At 43.6% G+C, this 18,108-nt stretch overlaps 1 protein-coding gene across 1 annotated transcript in view; it reads right to left on the reverse strand.

The window, feature by feature from the left end:
- cacna1c (calcium channel, voltage-dependent, L type, alpha 1C subunit) overlaps nt 1-18,108 on the reverse strand; it is a 305,644-nt gene that overhangs the window by 108,351 nt on the left and 179,185 nt on the right. Inside the window, exon 4 of the mRNA XM_072455203.1 lies at nt 15,951-16,090. Coding sequence (XP_072311304.1) covers nt 15,951-16,090 — 140 coding nt within the window. The remainder of the gene's footprint in view (nt 1-15,950; nt 16,091-18,108) is intronic.

An 18,108-nucleotide genomic window follows, 5' to 3' on the forward strand; every position in this document is an offset into this window, starting at 1 on the left:
CCCCACTTGTCCAGAGGACGTACGCCGATTTTGAAGTCAGTGGGCAAAACGCCCTAGGAGGAGTTCGTCAAAGTTTGACGTGAACAAAATGGCTAACTCAGCGTGTTTCCATTTTCAAAGGAAGATGGCGGCCATAGGGTAAGTCTGGGGGCGTGGCCACAATAATATTTTGTTTTTGTCCTCACAAGAGGAATGCGTGTCCCGAATTTCGTGGTTCTACGACAAAGTTGACCTCGGGGCGTCTCCCATAGGCGCAATGTATTTTGACTTTTGTCGGTGGCGCTGTCGCGCCATTTTATAACGAAAAAAAAAATGGCCCAGGAAAAACAAAATTTTTCGCCGATTCTGAATTTTGGGCAAAGTTTGGTGAGTTTTTGACCATGTTCAGGGGGTCAAATTAGAGATCAAAGCGCTGAAGAAGAAAAAGAAAAATTAAAGCCGCAAGCGGCATCCAACGGCCCTCGCGGGCCGCCGGCCTTCCGACTCTGCGCTTTCGACTTGATAAAGATGGCGCCCTTATTGTGTGTTGAATTAAAAAAGAACTTGACAGACGGCGACACATTGGACATGGCCAATCCAGTGCAAATGAACACAAGTGTCAGTCAAATTTGCTGCTCCGCCGCACAGAGACCGTAACACTTAGAATATAAATATGGATAACTTTTGATGCCCCGCTTGTGTAGATGATTTTCCCCAAATATGAGTTTGATCGGCCAATCGCCCTAGGAGGAGTTTGTTAAAGTGTGAAGCGTAAAAATGTGGTGATTTGAGCGATTCTGCAATTTTCCCATAAGGATAACATGGGATGTTTCTGTCATCGCTACGGTTACGCCGTACAAAATATGACTTTGGCTCTCATACTTTTATGATCAGGATGGCAAATTAGAATTTTGTTCAAAATATCATGTCATTTGGAAAAACTCTATTGTTTATAGGCCACTCTGAAGGCCAAATAGTCAGAATTCTGGGAAACGTTTGCGGCTCCGTCGCACAGAAACCGTAAAAGCTATCCTTAAAATTTGGATAACTTTAGATGCACCACTTGTCTAGAGGACGTACACCGATTTTGAGGTCGGTGGGCAAAACGCACTAGGAGGACTTTGTTAAAGTGTAAAACATAAAAATGTGGATATTCGAGAGATTTAGCGGTTTTCCCATAGGGATAACATGGGAGGTTTATGTCATCGCTACGACTACGCCGTAAAAATTAAGGCATTTGTCTGATTGGCTTTTTTGATCGCGACGCCAAAATAGAATTTTGGGTAAAGTTTAGAAAATTTTGGTAAAACTAATTTTTGACCTTCAATGTTAATTTAAAGGTCACTCTGTAGGGGGCGCTATCGCGCCCATTTCAATTTTGTCATCATAAACTGGTCCAAACTAGAAAGTTGAACAACTGATTCAAATTTGGTCCTAATCGGACTTGTTTTGATCAAATGGGAACAATTTTTAGATCTGCAATATCCCAAAATAAGTTGTCCAACTTTGCGGCTGCGCCGCACACAGACCGTAAAAGGAATCTCAAAAAATTGGATAACTTTAGATGCCCCACTTGTCCAGAGGACGTCCGCCGATTTTGAAGTCGGTGGGCAAAACGCCCTAGGAGGAGTTCGTCAAAGTTTGACGTGAACAAAATGGCTAACACAGCGTGTTTTCATTTTCAAAGGAAGATGGCGGGCATAGGGTAATTCTGGGGGCGTGGCCACAATAATATTTGTTTTTTGTCCTCACGAGAGGAATGCGTGTTCCGAATTTCGTAGCTCTACGACAAAGTTGACCTCGGGGCGTCTCCCATAGGCGCAACGTATTTTGACTTTTGTCGGTGGCGCTGTCGCGCCATTTTTTAACGAAAAAAAAAATGGCCCAGAAAAAACAAAATTTTTCGACGATTTTGAATTTTGGGTAAAGTTTGGTGAGTTTTTGAGCATGTTCAGGGGGTCAAATTAGAGTTCAAAGCGCTGAAGAAGAACAAGAAAAATAATAAAAATTAAAGCCGCAAGCGGCATCCAACGGCCCTCGCGGGCCGCCGGCCTTCCGACTCTGCGCTTTCGACTTGATAAAGATGGCGCCCTTATTGTGTGTTGAATTCAAAAAGAACTTGACAGACGGCGACATATTTGACATGGCCAATCCAGTGCAAATGAACACAAGTGTCAGTCGAATTTGCTGCGCCGCCGCACAGAGACCGTAGCACTTAGAATAAAAATATGGATAACTTTTGATGCCGCGCTTGTGTAGATGATATTTCCCAAAGTAAAGCTTGATCGAGCTATTGCCCACGGAGGAGTTTGTTAAAGTGTGAAGCGTAAATGTGAACATTTCAAAGATTTGGCGTTTCCCCATTTGTGACAGTATATTTGCAGCTCCACGGCACAGAGACCGTACCACTTAAAATCAAAATATGGATAACTTTTGATGCCCCACTTGTGTAGATAATTTCCCCCAAATATGAACTTGATCGGGCAATCGCCCTAGGAGGAGTTTGTTAAAGTGTGAAGCGTAAAAATGTGGTGATTTGAGCGATTCTACAATTTTCCCATAAGGATAACATGGGATGTTTCTGTCAACGCTACGGTTACGCCGTACAAAATATGACTTTGGCTCTCATACTTGTATGATCAGGATGGCAAATTAGAATTTAGTGCAAAATGTCATGTCATTTGGAAAAACTCTATTGTTTATAGGCCACTCTGAAGGCCAAATAGTCAGAATTCTGGGAAACGTTTGCGGCTCCGTCGCACAGAGACCGTAAAAGTTATCCTTAAAATTTGGATAACTTTAGATGCACCACTTGTCTAGAGGACGTACACCGATTTTGAGGTTGGTGGGCAAAACGCACTAGGAGGAGTTCGTTGAAGTGTAAAACATAAAAATGTGGTAATTTGAGAGATTTTGCGGTTTTCCCATAGGGATAACATGGGAGGTTTCTGTCATCGCTACGACTACGCCGTAAAAATTTAGGCATTTTTGTGATTGGCTTTTGTGATCGGGACGGCAAAATAGAATTTTGGGTAAAGTTTAGACAATTTTGGTAAAACTAATTTTTGACCTTCAATGTTAATTTAAAGGTCACTCTGTAGGGGGCGCTATCGCGGCCATTTCAATTTTGTCAGCCTAAACTGGTCCAAACTAGAAAGTTTAACAACTGATTCAAATTTGGTCCTAATCGGACTGGTTTTGATCAAATGGGAGCAATTTTTAGATCTGCAATATTCCAAAATAAGTTGTCCAACTTTGCGGCTGCGCCGCACACAGACCGTTAAAGGTATCTCAAAAAATTGAATAACTTTAGATGCCCCACTTGTCCAGAGGACGTACGCCGATTTTGAAGTCGGTGGGCAAAACGCCCTAGGAGGAGTTCGTCAAAGTTTGACATGAACAAAATGACTAACACAGCGTATTTTCATTTTCAAAGGAAGATGGCGGCCATAGGGTAAGTCTGGGGGCGTGGCCACAATGATTTTTTTTGTTCGTCCTCACGAGAGGAATGCGTGTCCCGAATTTCGTAGCTTTACGCCAAAGTTGACCTCGGGGCGTCTCCCATAGGCGCAATGTATTTTGACTTTTGTCGGTGGCGCTGTCGCGCCATTTTTTAACGAAAAAAAAAATGGCCCAGAAAAAATCAAATTTTTCGCCGATTCTGAATTTTGGGCAAAGTTTGGTGAGTTTTTGAGCATGTTCAGGGGGTCAAATTAGAGATCAAAAAGCAGAAGAACAAGAAAAATAAAAATAATTAAAGCCGCAAGCGGCATCCAACGGCCCTCGCGGGCCGCCGGCCTTCCGACTCTGCGCTTTCGACTTGATAAAGATGGCGCCCTTATTGTGTCTTGAATTAAAAAAGAACTTGACAGACGGCGACACATTCGACATGGCCAATCCAGTGCAAATGAACACAAGTGTCAGTCAAATTTGCTGCGCCGCCGCACAGAGACCGTAGCACTTGGAATATAAATATGGATAGCTTTTGATGCCCCGCGTGTGTAGATGATATTTCCCAAAGTAAAGCTTGATTGAGCTATTGCCCACGGAGGAGTTCATTAAAGTGTGAAGCATAAAAATGTGGTCATTTTAGAGATATCGCGGTTTTCTGACATATATTTGCGGGTCCGCCACACAGAGACTGTAGCACTTAGAATCAAAATATGGATAAGTTTTGATGCCCCGCTTGTGTAGATGATATTCTCCAAATATGAACTTGATCGGACAATCGCCCTAGGAGGAGTTCATTAAAGTGTGAAGCGTAAAAATGTGGTGATTTGAGCGATTCTGCGATTTTTCCATAAGGATAACATGGGATGTTTCTGTCATCGCTACGGTTACGCCGTACAAAATATGACTTTGGCTCTCATACTTGTATGATCAGGATGGCAAATTAGAATTTCGTTCAAAATATCATGTCATTTGGAAAAACTATATTGTTTATAGGCCACTCTGAAGGCCAAATAGTCAGAATTCTGGGAAACGTTTACGGCTCCGTCGCACAGAGACCGTAAAAGTTATCCTTAAAATTTGGATAACTTTAGATGCCCCACTTGTCTAGAGGACGTACACCGATTTTGAGGTTGGTGGGCAAAACGCACTAGGAGGAGTTCGTTGAAGTGTAAAACATAAAAATGTGGTAATTTGAGAGATTTGGTGGTTTTCCCATAGGGATAACATGGGAGGTTTCTGTCATCGCTACGACTACGCCGTAAAAATTTAGGCATTTTTGTGATTGGCTTTTGTGATCGGGACGGCAAAATAGAATTTTGGGTAAAGTTTAGACAATTTTGGTAAAACTAATTTTTGACCTTCAATGTTAATTTAAAGGTCACTCTGTAGGGGGCGCTATCGCGGCCATTTCAATTTTGTCAGCCTAAACTGGTCCAAACTAGAAAGTTTAACAACTGATTCAAATTTGGTCCTAATCGGACTGGTTTTGATCAAATGGGAGCAATTTTTAGATCTGCAATATTCCAAAATAAGTTGTCCAACTTTGCGGCTGCGCCGCACACAGACCGTTAAAGGTATCTCAAAAAATTGAATAACTTTAGATGCCCCACTTGTCCAGAGGACGTCCGCCGATTTTGAAGTCGGTGGGCAAAACGCCCTAGGAGGAGTTCGTCAAAGTTTGACGTGAACAAAATGACTAACACAGCGTATTTTCATTTTCAAAGGAAGATGGCGGCCATAGGGTAAGTCTGGGGGCGTGGCCACAATGATTTTTTTTGTTCGTCCTCACGAGAGGAATGCGTGTCCCGAATTTCGTAGCTTTACGCCAAAGTTGACCTCGGGGCGTCTCCCATAGGCGCAATGTATTTTGACTTTTGTCGGTGGCGCTGTCGCGCCATTTTTTAACGAAAAAAAAAATGGCCCAGAAAAAATAAAATTTTTCGCCGATTCTGAATTTTGGGCAAAGTTTGGTGAGTTTTTGAGCATGTTCAGGGGGTCAAATTAGAGATCAAAGCGCTGAAGAAGAACAAGAAAAATAATAATAATAATATTTTTAGCAAAAACAATATAGCCGTTTCCACTATAACAATAAATTATACATCGTTTGAAAGCTCTAAGCCTTCCCGATGCCGCCATGGGGTGGAATCATCATTACGAGCGCTTACGCGCTCGTCACTCCCTATTCCGTCGGGATGCCCCGCCCACTCCCCATAGACTTCCATTGATTTGAGCAGATACAAGCATGGCCCATGCCTGCGGCATGGATTCTCGCGTACAGGACGATGCCAGGAGGGTTTTTGAAGGAATGCAGCGCTTCGCGCTGCTGTTGTCAACAATTAGTGAATGGGCTACGCCCATTCACTAATTGTTGACTATTTCTGTCATAGCAGGAGTAAGTATGCATGATCCATGCCTTCGGCATGGGCTAGTTCACTGTACTTGCCAGGGGCGACGGGGCACCAAACATGCGGGCTGCGCCCGCATGTTTGGTAAGACAGTTGCAACGCTGCCTTCGGCAGCGTTGCGGGAGCAATAGGCCCTCCGCCCTGCTGGGGCTCGGGCCTAATTAAAGCCGCAAGCGGCATCCAACGGCCCTCGCGGGCCGCCAGCCTTCCGACTCTGCGCTTTCGACTTGATAAAGATGGCGCCCTTATTGTGTGTTGAATTAAAAAAGAACTTGACAGACGGGGACACATTGGACATGGCCAATCCAGTGCAAATCAACACAAGTGTCAGTCAAATTTGCTGCGCCGCCGCACAGAGACCTTAGCACTTGGAATAAAAATATGGATAACTTTTGATGCCGCGCTTGTGTAGATGATATTTCCCAAAGTAAAGCTTGATCGAGCTATTGCCCACGGAGGAGTTTGTTAATGTGTGAAGCGTAAATGTGAACATTTCAAGGATTTGGCGTTTTTCCCATTTGTGACAGTATATTTGCATCTCCACGGCACAGAGACCGTACCACTTAAAATCAAAATATGACTAACTTTTGATGCCCCGTTTGTGTAGATGATTTTCCCCAAATATGAGCTTGATCGGGCAATCGCCCTAGGAGGAGTTCGTTAAAGTGTGAAGCGTAAAAATGTGGTCATTTTAGAGATTTCGCTGTTTTCCCATTTCTGACATATATTTGCGGGTCCGCCACACAGAGACCGTAGCACTTAGAATCAAAATATGGATAAGTTTTGATGCCCCGCTTGTGTAGATGATATTCTCCAAATATGAACTTGATCGGACAATCGCCCTAGGAGGAGTTCATTAAAGTGTGAAGCGTAAAAATGTGGTGATTTGAGCGATTCTACGATTTTCCCATAAGGATAACATGGGATGTTTCTGTCAACGCTACGGTTACGCCGTACAAAATATGACTTTGGCTCTCATACTTTTATGATCAGGATGGCAAATTAGAATTTTGTTCAAAATATCATGTCATTTGGAAAAACTCTATTGTTTATAGACCACTCTGAAGGCCAAATAGTCAGAATTCTGGGAAACGTTTGCGGCTCCGTCGCACAGAGACCGTAAAAGTTATCCTTAAAATTTGGATAACTTTAGATGCCCCACTTGTCTAGAGGACGTACACCAATTTTGAGGTTGGTGGGCAAAACGCACTAGGAGGACTTCGTTAAAGTGTAAAACATAAAAATGTGGTAATTTGAGAGATTTTGTGGTTTTCCCATAGGGATAACATGGGAGGTTTCTGTCATCGCTACGACTACGCCGTAAAAAATTAGGCATTTTTGTGATTGGCTTTTGTGATTGGGACGGCAAAGTAGAATTTTGGGTAAAGTTTAGACAATTTTGGTAAAACTAATTTTTGACCTTCAATGTTAATTTAAAGGTCACTCTGTAGGGGGCGCTATCGCGCCCATTTCAATTTTGTCAGCCTAAACTGGTCCAAACTAGAAAGTTTAACAACTGATTCAAATTTGGTCCTAATCGGACTGGTTTTGATCAAATGGGAACAATTTTTAGATCTGCAATATTCCAAAATAAGTTGTCCAACTTTGCGGCTGCGCCGCACACAGACCGTAAAAGGTATCTCAAAAAATTGGATAACTTTAGATGTCCCACTTGTCCAGAGGACGTACGCCGATTTTGAAGTCGGTGGGCAAAACGCCCTAGGAGGAGTTCGTCAAAGTTTGACGTAAACAAAATGGCTAACTCAGCTTGTTTTCATTTTCAAAGGAAGATGGCGGCCATAGGGTAAGTCTGGGGGCGTGGCCACAATAATATTTTTTTTTTGTCCTCACGAGAGGAATGCGTGTCCCGAATTTCGTAGCTTTACGCCAAAGTTGACCTCGGGGCGTCTCCCATAGGCGCAATGTATTTTGACTTTTGTCGGTGGCGCTGTCGCGCCATTTTTTAACGAAAAAAAAAATGGCCCAGAAAAAATCAAATTTTTCGCCGATTCTGAATTTTGGGCAAAGTTTGGTGAGTTTTTGAGCATGTTCAGGGGGTCAAATTAGAGCTCAAAAAGCAGAAGAACAAGAAAAATAAAAATAATTAAAGCCGCAAGCGGCATCCAACGGCCCTCGCGGGCCGCCGGCCTTCCGACTCTGCGCTTTCGACTTGATAAAGATGGCGCCCTTATTGTGTTGAATTAAAAAAGAACTTGACAGACGGCGACACATTGGACATGGCCAATCCAGTGCAAATGAACACAAGTGTCAGTCAAATTTGCTGCGCCGCCGCACAGAGACCGTAGCACTTGGAATAAAAATATGGATAACTTTTGATGCCGCGCTTGTGTAGATGATTTTTCCCAAAGTAAAGCTTGATCGAGCTATTGCCCACGGAGGAGTTTGTTAAAGTGTGAAGCATAAATGTGAACATTTCAAGGATTTGGCGTTTTTCCCATTTGTGACAGTATATTTGCAGCTCCACGGCACAGAGACCGTACCACTTAAAATCAAAATATGGATAACTTTTGATGCCCCGTTTGTGTAGATGATTTTCCCCAAATATGAGCTTGATCGGGCAATCGGCCTAGGAGGAGTTCGTTAAAGTGTGAAGCGTAAAAATGTGGTGATTTTAGAGATTTCGCTGTTTTCCCATTTCTGACATATATTTGCGGGTCCGCCACACAGAGACCGTAGCACTTAGAATCAAAATATGGGTAAGTTTTGATGCCCCGCTTGTGTAGATGATATTCTCCAAATATAAACTTGATCGGACAATCGCCCTAGGAGGAGTTTGTTAAAGTGTGAAGCGTAAAAATGTGGTGATTTGAGCGATTCTACGATTTTCCCATAAGGATAACATGGGATGTTTCTGTCAACGCTACGGTTACGCCGTACAAAATATGACTTTGGCTCTCATACTTGTATGATCAGGATGGCAGATTAGAATTTCGTTCAAAATATCATGTCATTTGGAAAAACTCTATTGTTTATAGGCCACTCTGAAGGCCAAATAGTCAGAATTCTGGGAAACGTTTGCGGCTCCGTCGCACAAAGACCGTAAAAGTTATCCTTAAAATTTGGATAACTTTAGATACACCACTTGTCTAGAGGACGTACACCAATTTTGAGGTTGGTGGGCAAAACGCACTAGGAGGACTTCGTTAAAGTGTAAAACATAAAAATGTGGTAATTTGAGAGATTTTGTGGTTTTCCCATAGGGATAACATGGGAGGTTTCTGTCATCGCTACGACTACGGCGTAAAAATTTAGGCATTTTTGTGATTGGCTTTTGTGATCGGGACGGCAAAATAGAATTTTGGGTAAAGTTTAGACAATTTTGGTAAAACTAATTTTTGACCTTCAATGTTAATTCAAAGGTCACTCTGTAGGGGGCGCTATCACTGCCATTTCAATTTTGTCAGCCTAAACTGGTCCAAACTAGAAAGTTTAACAACTGATTCAAATTTGGTCCTAATCGGACTGGTTTTGATCAAATGGGAGCAATTTTTAGACCTGCAATATTCCAAAATAAGTTGTCCAACTTTGCGGCTGCGCCGCACACAGACCGTAAAAGGTATCTCAAAAAATTGAATAACTTTAGATGCCCCACTTGTCCAGAGGACGTACGCCGATTTTGAAGTCGGTGGGCAAAACGCCCTAGGAGGAGTTCGTCAAAGTTTGACGTAAACAAAATGGCTAACTCAGCTTGTTTTCAATTTCAAAGGAAGATGGCGGCCATAGGGTAAGTTTGGGGGCGTGGCCACAATGATTTTTTTTGTTTATCCTCACGAGAGGAATGCGTGTCCCGAATTTCGTAGCTTTACGCCAAAGTTGACCTCGGGGCGTCTCCCATAGGCGCAATGTATTTTGACTTTTGTCGGTGGCGCTGTCGCGCCATTTTTTAACGGAAAAAAAAATGGCCCAGAAAAAATAAAATTTTTCGCCGATTCTGAATTTTGGGCAAAGTTTGGTGAGTTTTTGAGCATGTTCAGGGGGTCAAATTAGAGATCAAAGCGCTGAAGAAGAACAAGAAAAATAATAATAATAATAATAATAATATTTTTAGCAAAAACAATATAGCCGTTTTTACTATAACAACAAATGATACATCGTTTGAAAGCTCTAAGCCTTCCCGATGCCGCCATGGGGTGGAATCATCATTACGAGCGCTTACGCGCTCGTCACTCCCTATTCCGTCGGGATGCCCCGCCCACTCCCCATAGACTTCCATTGATTTGAGCAGATACAAGCATGGCCCATGCCTGCGGCATGGATTCTCGCGTACGGGACGATGCCAGGAGGGTTTTTGGAGGAATGCAGCGCTTCGCGCTGCTGTTGTCAACAATTAGTGAATGGGCTACGCCCATTCACTAATTGTTGACTATTTCTGTCATAGCAGGAGTAAGTATGCATGATCCATGCCTTCGGCATGGGCTAGTTCACTGTACTTGCCAGGGGCGACGGGGTACCAAACATGCGGGCTGCGCCCGCATGTTTGGTCAGACAGTTGCAACGCTGCCTTCGGCAGCGTTGCGGGAGCAATAGGCCCTCCCCCTGCTGGGGCTCGGGCCTAATAATAATAATAATAATAATAATAATAATAATATTTTTAGCAAAAACAATATAGCCGTTTTTACTATAACAACAAATGATACATCGTTTGAAAGCTCTAAGCCTTCCCGATGCCGCCATGGGGTGGAATCATCATTACGAGCGCTTACGCGCTCGTCACTCCCTATTCCGTCGGGATGCCCTGCCCACTCCCCATAGACTTCCATTGATTTGAGCAGATACAAGCATGGCCCATGCCTGCGGCATGGATTCTCGCGTACGGGACGATGCCAGGAGGGTTTTTGGAGGAATGCAGCGCTTCGCGCTGCTGTTGTCAACAATTAGTGAATGGGCTACGCCCATTCACTAATTGTTGACTATTTCTGTCATAGCAGGAGTAAGTATGCATGATCCATGCCTTCGGCATGGGCTAGTTCACTGTACTTGCCAGGGGCGACGGGGTACCAAACATGCGGGCTGCGCCCGCATGTTTGGTCAGACAGTTGCAATGCTGCCTTCGGCAGCGTTGCGGGAGCAATAGGCCCTCCCCCTGCTGGGGCTCGGGCCTAATAATAATATTTTTAGCAAAAACAATATAGCCGTTTTTACTATAACAACAAATGATACATCGTTTGAAAGCTCTAAGCCTTCCCGATGCCGCCATGGGGTGGAATCATCATTACGAGCGCTTACGCGCTCGTCACTCCCTATTCCGTCGGGATGCCCCGCCCACTCCCCATAGACTTCCATTGATTTGAGCAGATACAAGCATGGCCCATGCCTGCGGCATGGATTCTCGCGTACGGGACGATGCCAGGAGGGTTTTTGGAGGAATGCAGCGCTTCGCGCTGCTGTTGTCAACAATTAGTGAATGGGCTACGCCCATTCACTAATTGTTGACTATTTCTGTCATAGCAGGAGTAAGTATGCATGATCCATGCCTTCGGCATGGGCTAGTTCACTGTACTTGCCAGGGGCGACGGGGTACCAAACATGCGGGCTGCGCCCGCATGTTTGGTCAGACAGTTGCAACGCTGCCTTCGGCAGCGTTGCGGGAGCAATAGGCCCTCCCCCTGCTGGGGCTCGGGCCTAAAAATAATATTTTTAGCAAAAACAATATAGCCGTTTCCACTATAACAACAAATTATACATCGTTTGAAAGCTCTAAGCCTTCCCCATGCCGCCATGGGGTGGAATCATCATTACGAGCGCTTACGCGCTCGTCACTCCCCATTCCGTCGGGATGCCCCGCCCACTCCCCATAGACTTCCATTGATTTGAGCAGATACAAGCATGGCCCATGCCTGCGGCATGGATTCTCGCATACAGGACGATGCCAGGAGGGTTTTTGGAGGAATGCAGCGCTTCGCGCTGCTGTTGTCAACAATTTGTGAATGGGCTACGCCCATTCACAAATTGTTGACTATTTCTGTCATAGCAGGAGTAAGTATGCATGATCCATGCCTTCGGCATGGGCTAGTTCACTGTACTTGCCAGGGGCGACGGGGCACTGTTTGGTCAGACAGTTGCAACGCTGCCTTCGGCTGCGTTGCGGGAGCAATAGGCCCTCCGCCCTGCTGGGGCTCGGGCCTAATAATAATATTTTTAGCAAAAACAATATAGCCGTTTCCACTATAACAACAAATTATACATCGTTTGAAAGCTCTAAGCCTTCCCCATGCCGCCATGGGGTGGACTCATCATTACGAGCGCTTACGCGCTCGTCACTCCCTATTCCGTCGGGATGCCCCGCCCACTCCCCATAGACTTCCATTGATTTGAGCAGATACAAGCATGGCCCATGCCTGCGGCATGGATTCTCGCGTACGGGACGATGCCAGGAGGGTTTTTGGAGGAATGCAGCGCTTCACGCTGCTGTTGTTAACAATAAGTGAATGGGCTACGCCCATTCACTCATTGTTGACTACTTCTGTCATAGCAGGAGTAAGTATGCTGGGGCTCGGGCCTAATAAAAAAAAGATGGAAAAAACATGTGAAAGTAGTGCATCACACTATCAAATCAAGAAGTTTAAAGATAACCACAACTGTATTGTACTAATCCTATCCCCTATCCTGCAAATAACTGTATATTTAACTGTATATTTACTACATTTAACCATGCACTTCCTGTTCTAACCGTCACACACCACCAGCAGCAGCAGCAGCTTCAGACTGAGCGCCTGGACAAGTGCACTGGGCCAGCAGAGGTTATGTTTACGCTGGAGGCTGTGACAGACACCATGATGCCAGACGTGAGGTGTGAGAGTGTGTGTGTTTAGACCGGACAATTATGCCACAGAGGACCACAGACGACCACAGCAGACCACATAGGACCACAGGAGACCACAGAGGACCATAGCAGACCACAGAGGACCACAGCAGACCACAGAGGACCACAGGAGACCACAGAGGACCATAGCAGACCACATAGGACCACAGGAGACCATAGAGGACCACAGCAGACCACAGAGGACCACAGGAGACCAGAGGACCACAGCAGACCACATAGGACCACAGGAGACCAGAGGACCACAGAGGACCACAGCAGACCACATAGGACCACAGGAGACCAGAGGACCACAGAGGACCACAGCAGACCACATAGGACCACAGGAGACCACAGAGGACCACAGCAGACCACAGAGGACCACAGCAGACCACAGAGGACCATAGGAGACCACATAGGACCACAGCAGACCACAGAGGACAACAGCAGACCACAGAGGACCACAGCAGACCACAGCAGAACACAGAGGATCACAGCAGAACACAGAGGACCACAGGAGACCAAAGAGGACAACAGCAGACCACAGAAGATCCCAGAGGACGGCAGCAGACCACAGAGAATGACGAAAGACCACAGCAGACTACAGAGGACCACAGGAGACCACAGAGGACCACAGCAGACTACAGAGGACCACAGGAGACCACAGAGGACAACAGAGGACCACAGCAGACCACAGCAGACTACAGAGGACCACAGAGGACAACAGCAGACCACAGCAGACCACAGCAGACTACAGAGGACATCAGGAGACCACAGAGGACAACAGCAGACCACAGAGGACCACAGCAGACTACAGAGGACCACAGGAGACCACAGAGGACAACAGCAGACCACAGAGGACCACAGCAGACCACAGAGGACCACAATAGATCATAGCAGACCACAGAGGACCACAGCAGACCACAGAGGACCAAAGAAGACCAAAGAGGACCACCAGCCCTGGTCTGAGCTGTCTGCAGTGTGTCAGCCAGACTTAGCCTGTGGTCCGGAGCAGAGCTGCATGTGTCTGCTGTTTACACACATGAGCATGGTCAATTAGAGCACTTAATGTGGCTGTCAGCTCTGTTTGGCCCGAGACATAACACGTACTCTACATGAGAGATGGCACAGGAGGATGCCATTTCTCATCCCTCTTTTACTCTTACTCCCCTCTCTCTCGGAGTGGCTCATTCTGATTTATTTAATGCAAGCTGTTGACACAAATTCAGATTTTCACCATTTCTTTACAATATTTATAGGTAAGTCTATATACAGGACTAGTTAGTTAGTTAATTTGTTTATTTATTTGAGACAAGGACAGTGCGCAATATACATTAACCTTAACAGGAGAGATGCTTTGAACTAGGTTGGAGCTCTGACTGATGTTATTAAGTCCCACTGAGGGGAGTATTGTACATGTTTATCAGTGGTTGGGGAAACCGGAGTACCCAGAGGAAACCTACGCTGACACGAAGAGAACCCAAGTACAAGTATGTACATCTATACCAGGGCTGCCATTAACATTACAACAGGAGTCATGTTTGCTGAGAGACAAAAGCTCCATGGTAATTCTCAGGGGAGGGGCTTGAGAAATGTGTAAGTCTTTTTTTTGTTTGAGTGACTGTCGGTCACTTTGCGATTCGAGTCCAATTGAAACTACTCCACACTATGAGACTAAAGCAACTAGAGATGATTGAGAGTGACTGGCTGAAATCAAAGGAAAATTGGGCTTGAAGTCTTTTAAGCTTAATACAAATATTGATTGATGAATCGATTGAACGACTATAGCCTACAGTATCCTCTCTCCTCCAGCACACAGGCGCAAAGGGTTTAGCCGATAAAGAAAAACAGAGCCCAGCTTTTGTTATCTGAATTTGAAAAGCTAATCAGATTCAGCCAAATACCGTACATTGTGTGGAGTTCACAGTCACATCCAACTTTAGAATGACTTTTGGCAGCACCTCAGAAACTGGGAAAATACTGTAAAAAGGATCCCTACTGTAGTTTTATAAACTTCAGCTTAGTCAGATTTCTAACAGCGTCAACAAACGCAAATCCGTTTTATGTGGAATGAGCAGAAGCTCTGAGTTGTCAGTATGAGAAATACAATCAAATGTGCAATCTTTTTTGATAGTGATAAACCTAACTGGTAAACAAAACAACAATTACGTTCAATTTCAACTGATATGGAAATGAATAAAGAAAGACATTGCTAGCTTGTTACCTTAACATAGATCTATAACATCACTAACCCGGATCACTAACTACATTTACATGCACAGAGACATAGACTTGTCAGGCCACTTTTGTCCCAGTTCACAGCAGGTCAAAGAGCTGATTATGTGCAAGCGGGGGCTGTTAGTAATGTTGCATTAGAACTGCTAATAAAAACATAAAACCACACTTTTGACAAACTTAGATAAGCAACATCTGATATACGTTAAGCATTTGATTTTCAACATATTAAAGGACAGCTATGCACTTTTTTAAACATCTTTGTAAGTCCTTGTGATGGTTGAAAATGTATATGTAAACCCTGGCCACTTTTTAAAATATTGGGCAAAGTTAAATTTTTTGTGTGTGATTACACTGTCTTGTTTTGGGTCAGTTCTTTGACAGTGTATTCTCACAAGGGTGCAGCAGGAGGAGCTTTATTGCCTACATTACATAGTTCTGCACAAGACACACTGAAGCTCCTTCAGACACTGAAGCTCCTTCAGAGTGTTTTTACTTTCACTTTAATGTAGAAGACAAAAACAAAACCACACGTGTTAGTCCGAGTTGGAGGGAGTATAGTTTGTCATATCTGCTGATTTAATATTTTCCTGTCGGCTTGTTACCTGTTGAAGCCTCTCCTCATCTGCTCCTAGTGGGATGCACTGTTACATGCACCAGTGTTCTCGCTGGGCTGAGGTTGAAGGATGGCGGTGGGACGACGCCTACGTGCCGTGATCTTAATACATGCCGGTATCTGTTAAGCATGGCGGGCCGCCATGCTAAAACCCCTCAGCGAGAACACTGCACCAGGAACACCACGACACATGCACTTCTACGCATGTGTTATTGGGATTCTTTGAGATTCGAACCAAAACACCTCAATCCAGTTCCTGGATTTTGGATATTCGGTTTAAATTGGACTATCCAGTTTTCCTTGTGTGCATGTGAAAGTAGTGACTGACACACATCATGCCAGCAAAGCTCATATTGCAAACTACTGACACTTCAGGGGCACAAATCACTACAGACTCCAAAATCATAAATCTAAACAAATATATAAAATACAAGTGACTGACCCCACGACGACGATGATGAAGTCCAGCAAGTTCCAGCCATTCCTCAGGTAGGCGTTTGGGTGGAAGAGTAGGCCGTAGGCTATGACTTTCAGAAACGCCTCCACAGTGAAGATGATGAGGAAAAGGTACTCCACTCGCTCCTGCAGAACACAGCCAAGGTACACAGGGTTAGTCTCATCAGGGGTACAGATGTTTTAGAGATATTTCCCTTCCCGTGCCAGAAAGATGAACTTGCAATATTTATCAAAGAAGTCAAAACAACCTGAACCAACACCTTCAGCTTATTTTAGGGGAAATACGGATTATTTTTGTTTTTCAAGTACATTAACACAATGGCGCTTTGTACATTTGTGGATGAGAAAGAGGATCTTTTCTGATCACTGGATTTAACACATTGTAGATTTGTCTGCTTTTTTCCTGCTGTGGTGATGCTTCAACCAATCAGTGTGAAGTATCTTTTTTAAAGTCCTGATGGCTTTTGGCAAAGAGTGAGATACAGCTCAATCTGGAGTGAGCCAGGTTAGCACTGTAAAGCTAGAAACTGTAAACAGCTCCAAACTATGACTAAACTTATTGAAAATATAATCATCTGTGTCCAAACCAATAAGCCTCAACACAAGGTTCAATCAGCAGTTACATTAGACCTGTAAAGGTAGAACTAGTTTAAATTTGCAAAATTATTAACAGATTAGTGTCTAATAGGCACTCAGCCTTTTCTAACATCATAATATGTTCTTCACAAGGACAATATTCACAACCACATTTCATGGGACAGAGTTTAGTTGTCTTTTTAGTAGTAAAAAGAAGGCAACACTTACAACACAGGTGTTTATAAATGTTTATAATAATATATATAGATATTATCATTAACAAATTATTAATAATAATTGACTAACCATGAACAAAAAAAAGCAGAATCAAGCCATGTCTAAACCAGAAACAAACCAGGTTTAAAGCAGAATAAAACAAGGACTAGCCCAGAAACAAACCAGGTTTAAAGCAGAATAAAACAAGGACTAGCCCAGAAACAAACCAGGTTTAAAGCAGAATAAAACAAGGACTAGCCCAGAAACAAACCAGGTTTAAAGCAGAATAAAACAAGGACTAGACCAGAAACAAACCAGGTTTAAAGCAGAATAAAACAAGGACTAGCCCAGAAACAAACCAGGTTTAAAGCAGAATAAAACAAGGACTAGACCAGAAACAAACCAGGTTTAAAGCAGAATAAAACAAGGACTAGCCCAGAAACAAACTAGGTTTAAAGCAGAATAAAACAAGGACTAGACCAGAAACAAACTAGGTTTAAAGCAGAATAAAACAAGGACTAGCCCAGAAACAAACCAGGTTTAAAGCAGAATAAAACAAGGACTAGACCAGAAACAAACCAGGTTTAAAGCAGAATAAAACAAGGACTAGCCCAGAAACAAACCAGGTTTAAAGCAGAATAAAACAAGGACTAGCCCAGAAACAAACTAGGTTTAAAGCAGAATAAAACAAGGACTAGCCCAGAAACAAACCAGGTTTAAAGCAGAATAAAACAAGGACTAGACCAGAAACAAACCAGGTTTAAAGCAGAATAAAACAAGGACTAGCCCAGAAACAAACTAGGTTTAAAGCAGAATAAAACAAGGACTAGACCAGAAACAAACCAGGTTTAAAGCAGAACTAAACAAGGACCAAACTAATCCAGTGGGTCAGTTCAGATCATTTGAGGGCCTGATCTGGCCTGCTGGCCTTAAGTTGAATAGATCTGGTATATACTCTGCTTATGCTATTTCTATTGTTAAGATGCTGAGTGTGCAGTAGTTTAAAAAAGTGCTCCATAACTCAAGATTTATTATCAAGTAAAGATGTATTTTTTTTTATATTAAAAAACAATAAAGTTTTACAATTAGACCCAGAGCGGTCAGACCCTAGAACAACTACTTAAAATAAGATAAGATAAGATATTCCTTTATTGTCCCACATGGGGAAATTTCATTGGTGCAACGCAGGTAGATACAAAGGTAGATACAGAAGAACAACAATATACAGAGCAGAACAGAGTTTACTACTACATTCAACAAACAAAACTAGTCTAATCAATAATAAATCAACATTGGCATATTATAGATACAACGCATTTTACTTCATGCATTTGGATGAAATGTTGACCAAT

This window comes from Eucyclogobius newberryi, unplaced genomic scaffold (assembly GCF_026437365.1).
Source record: "Eucyclogobius newberryi isolate DKJ021-1_F unplaced genomic scaffold, fEucNew1.0.hap1 SCAF_2, whole genome shotgun sequence".
Lineage (NCBI taxonomy): Eukaryota > Metazoa > Chordata > Actinopteri > Gobiiformes > Gobiidae > Eucyclogobius > Eucyclogobius newberryi.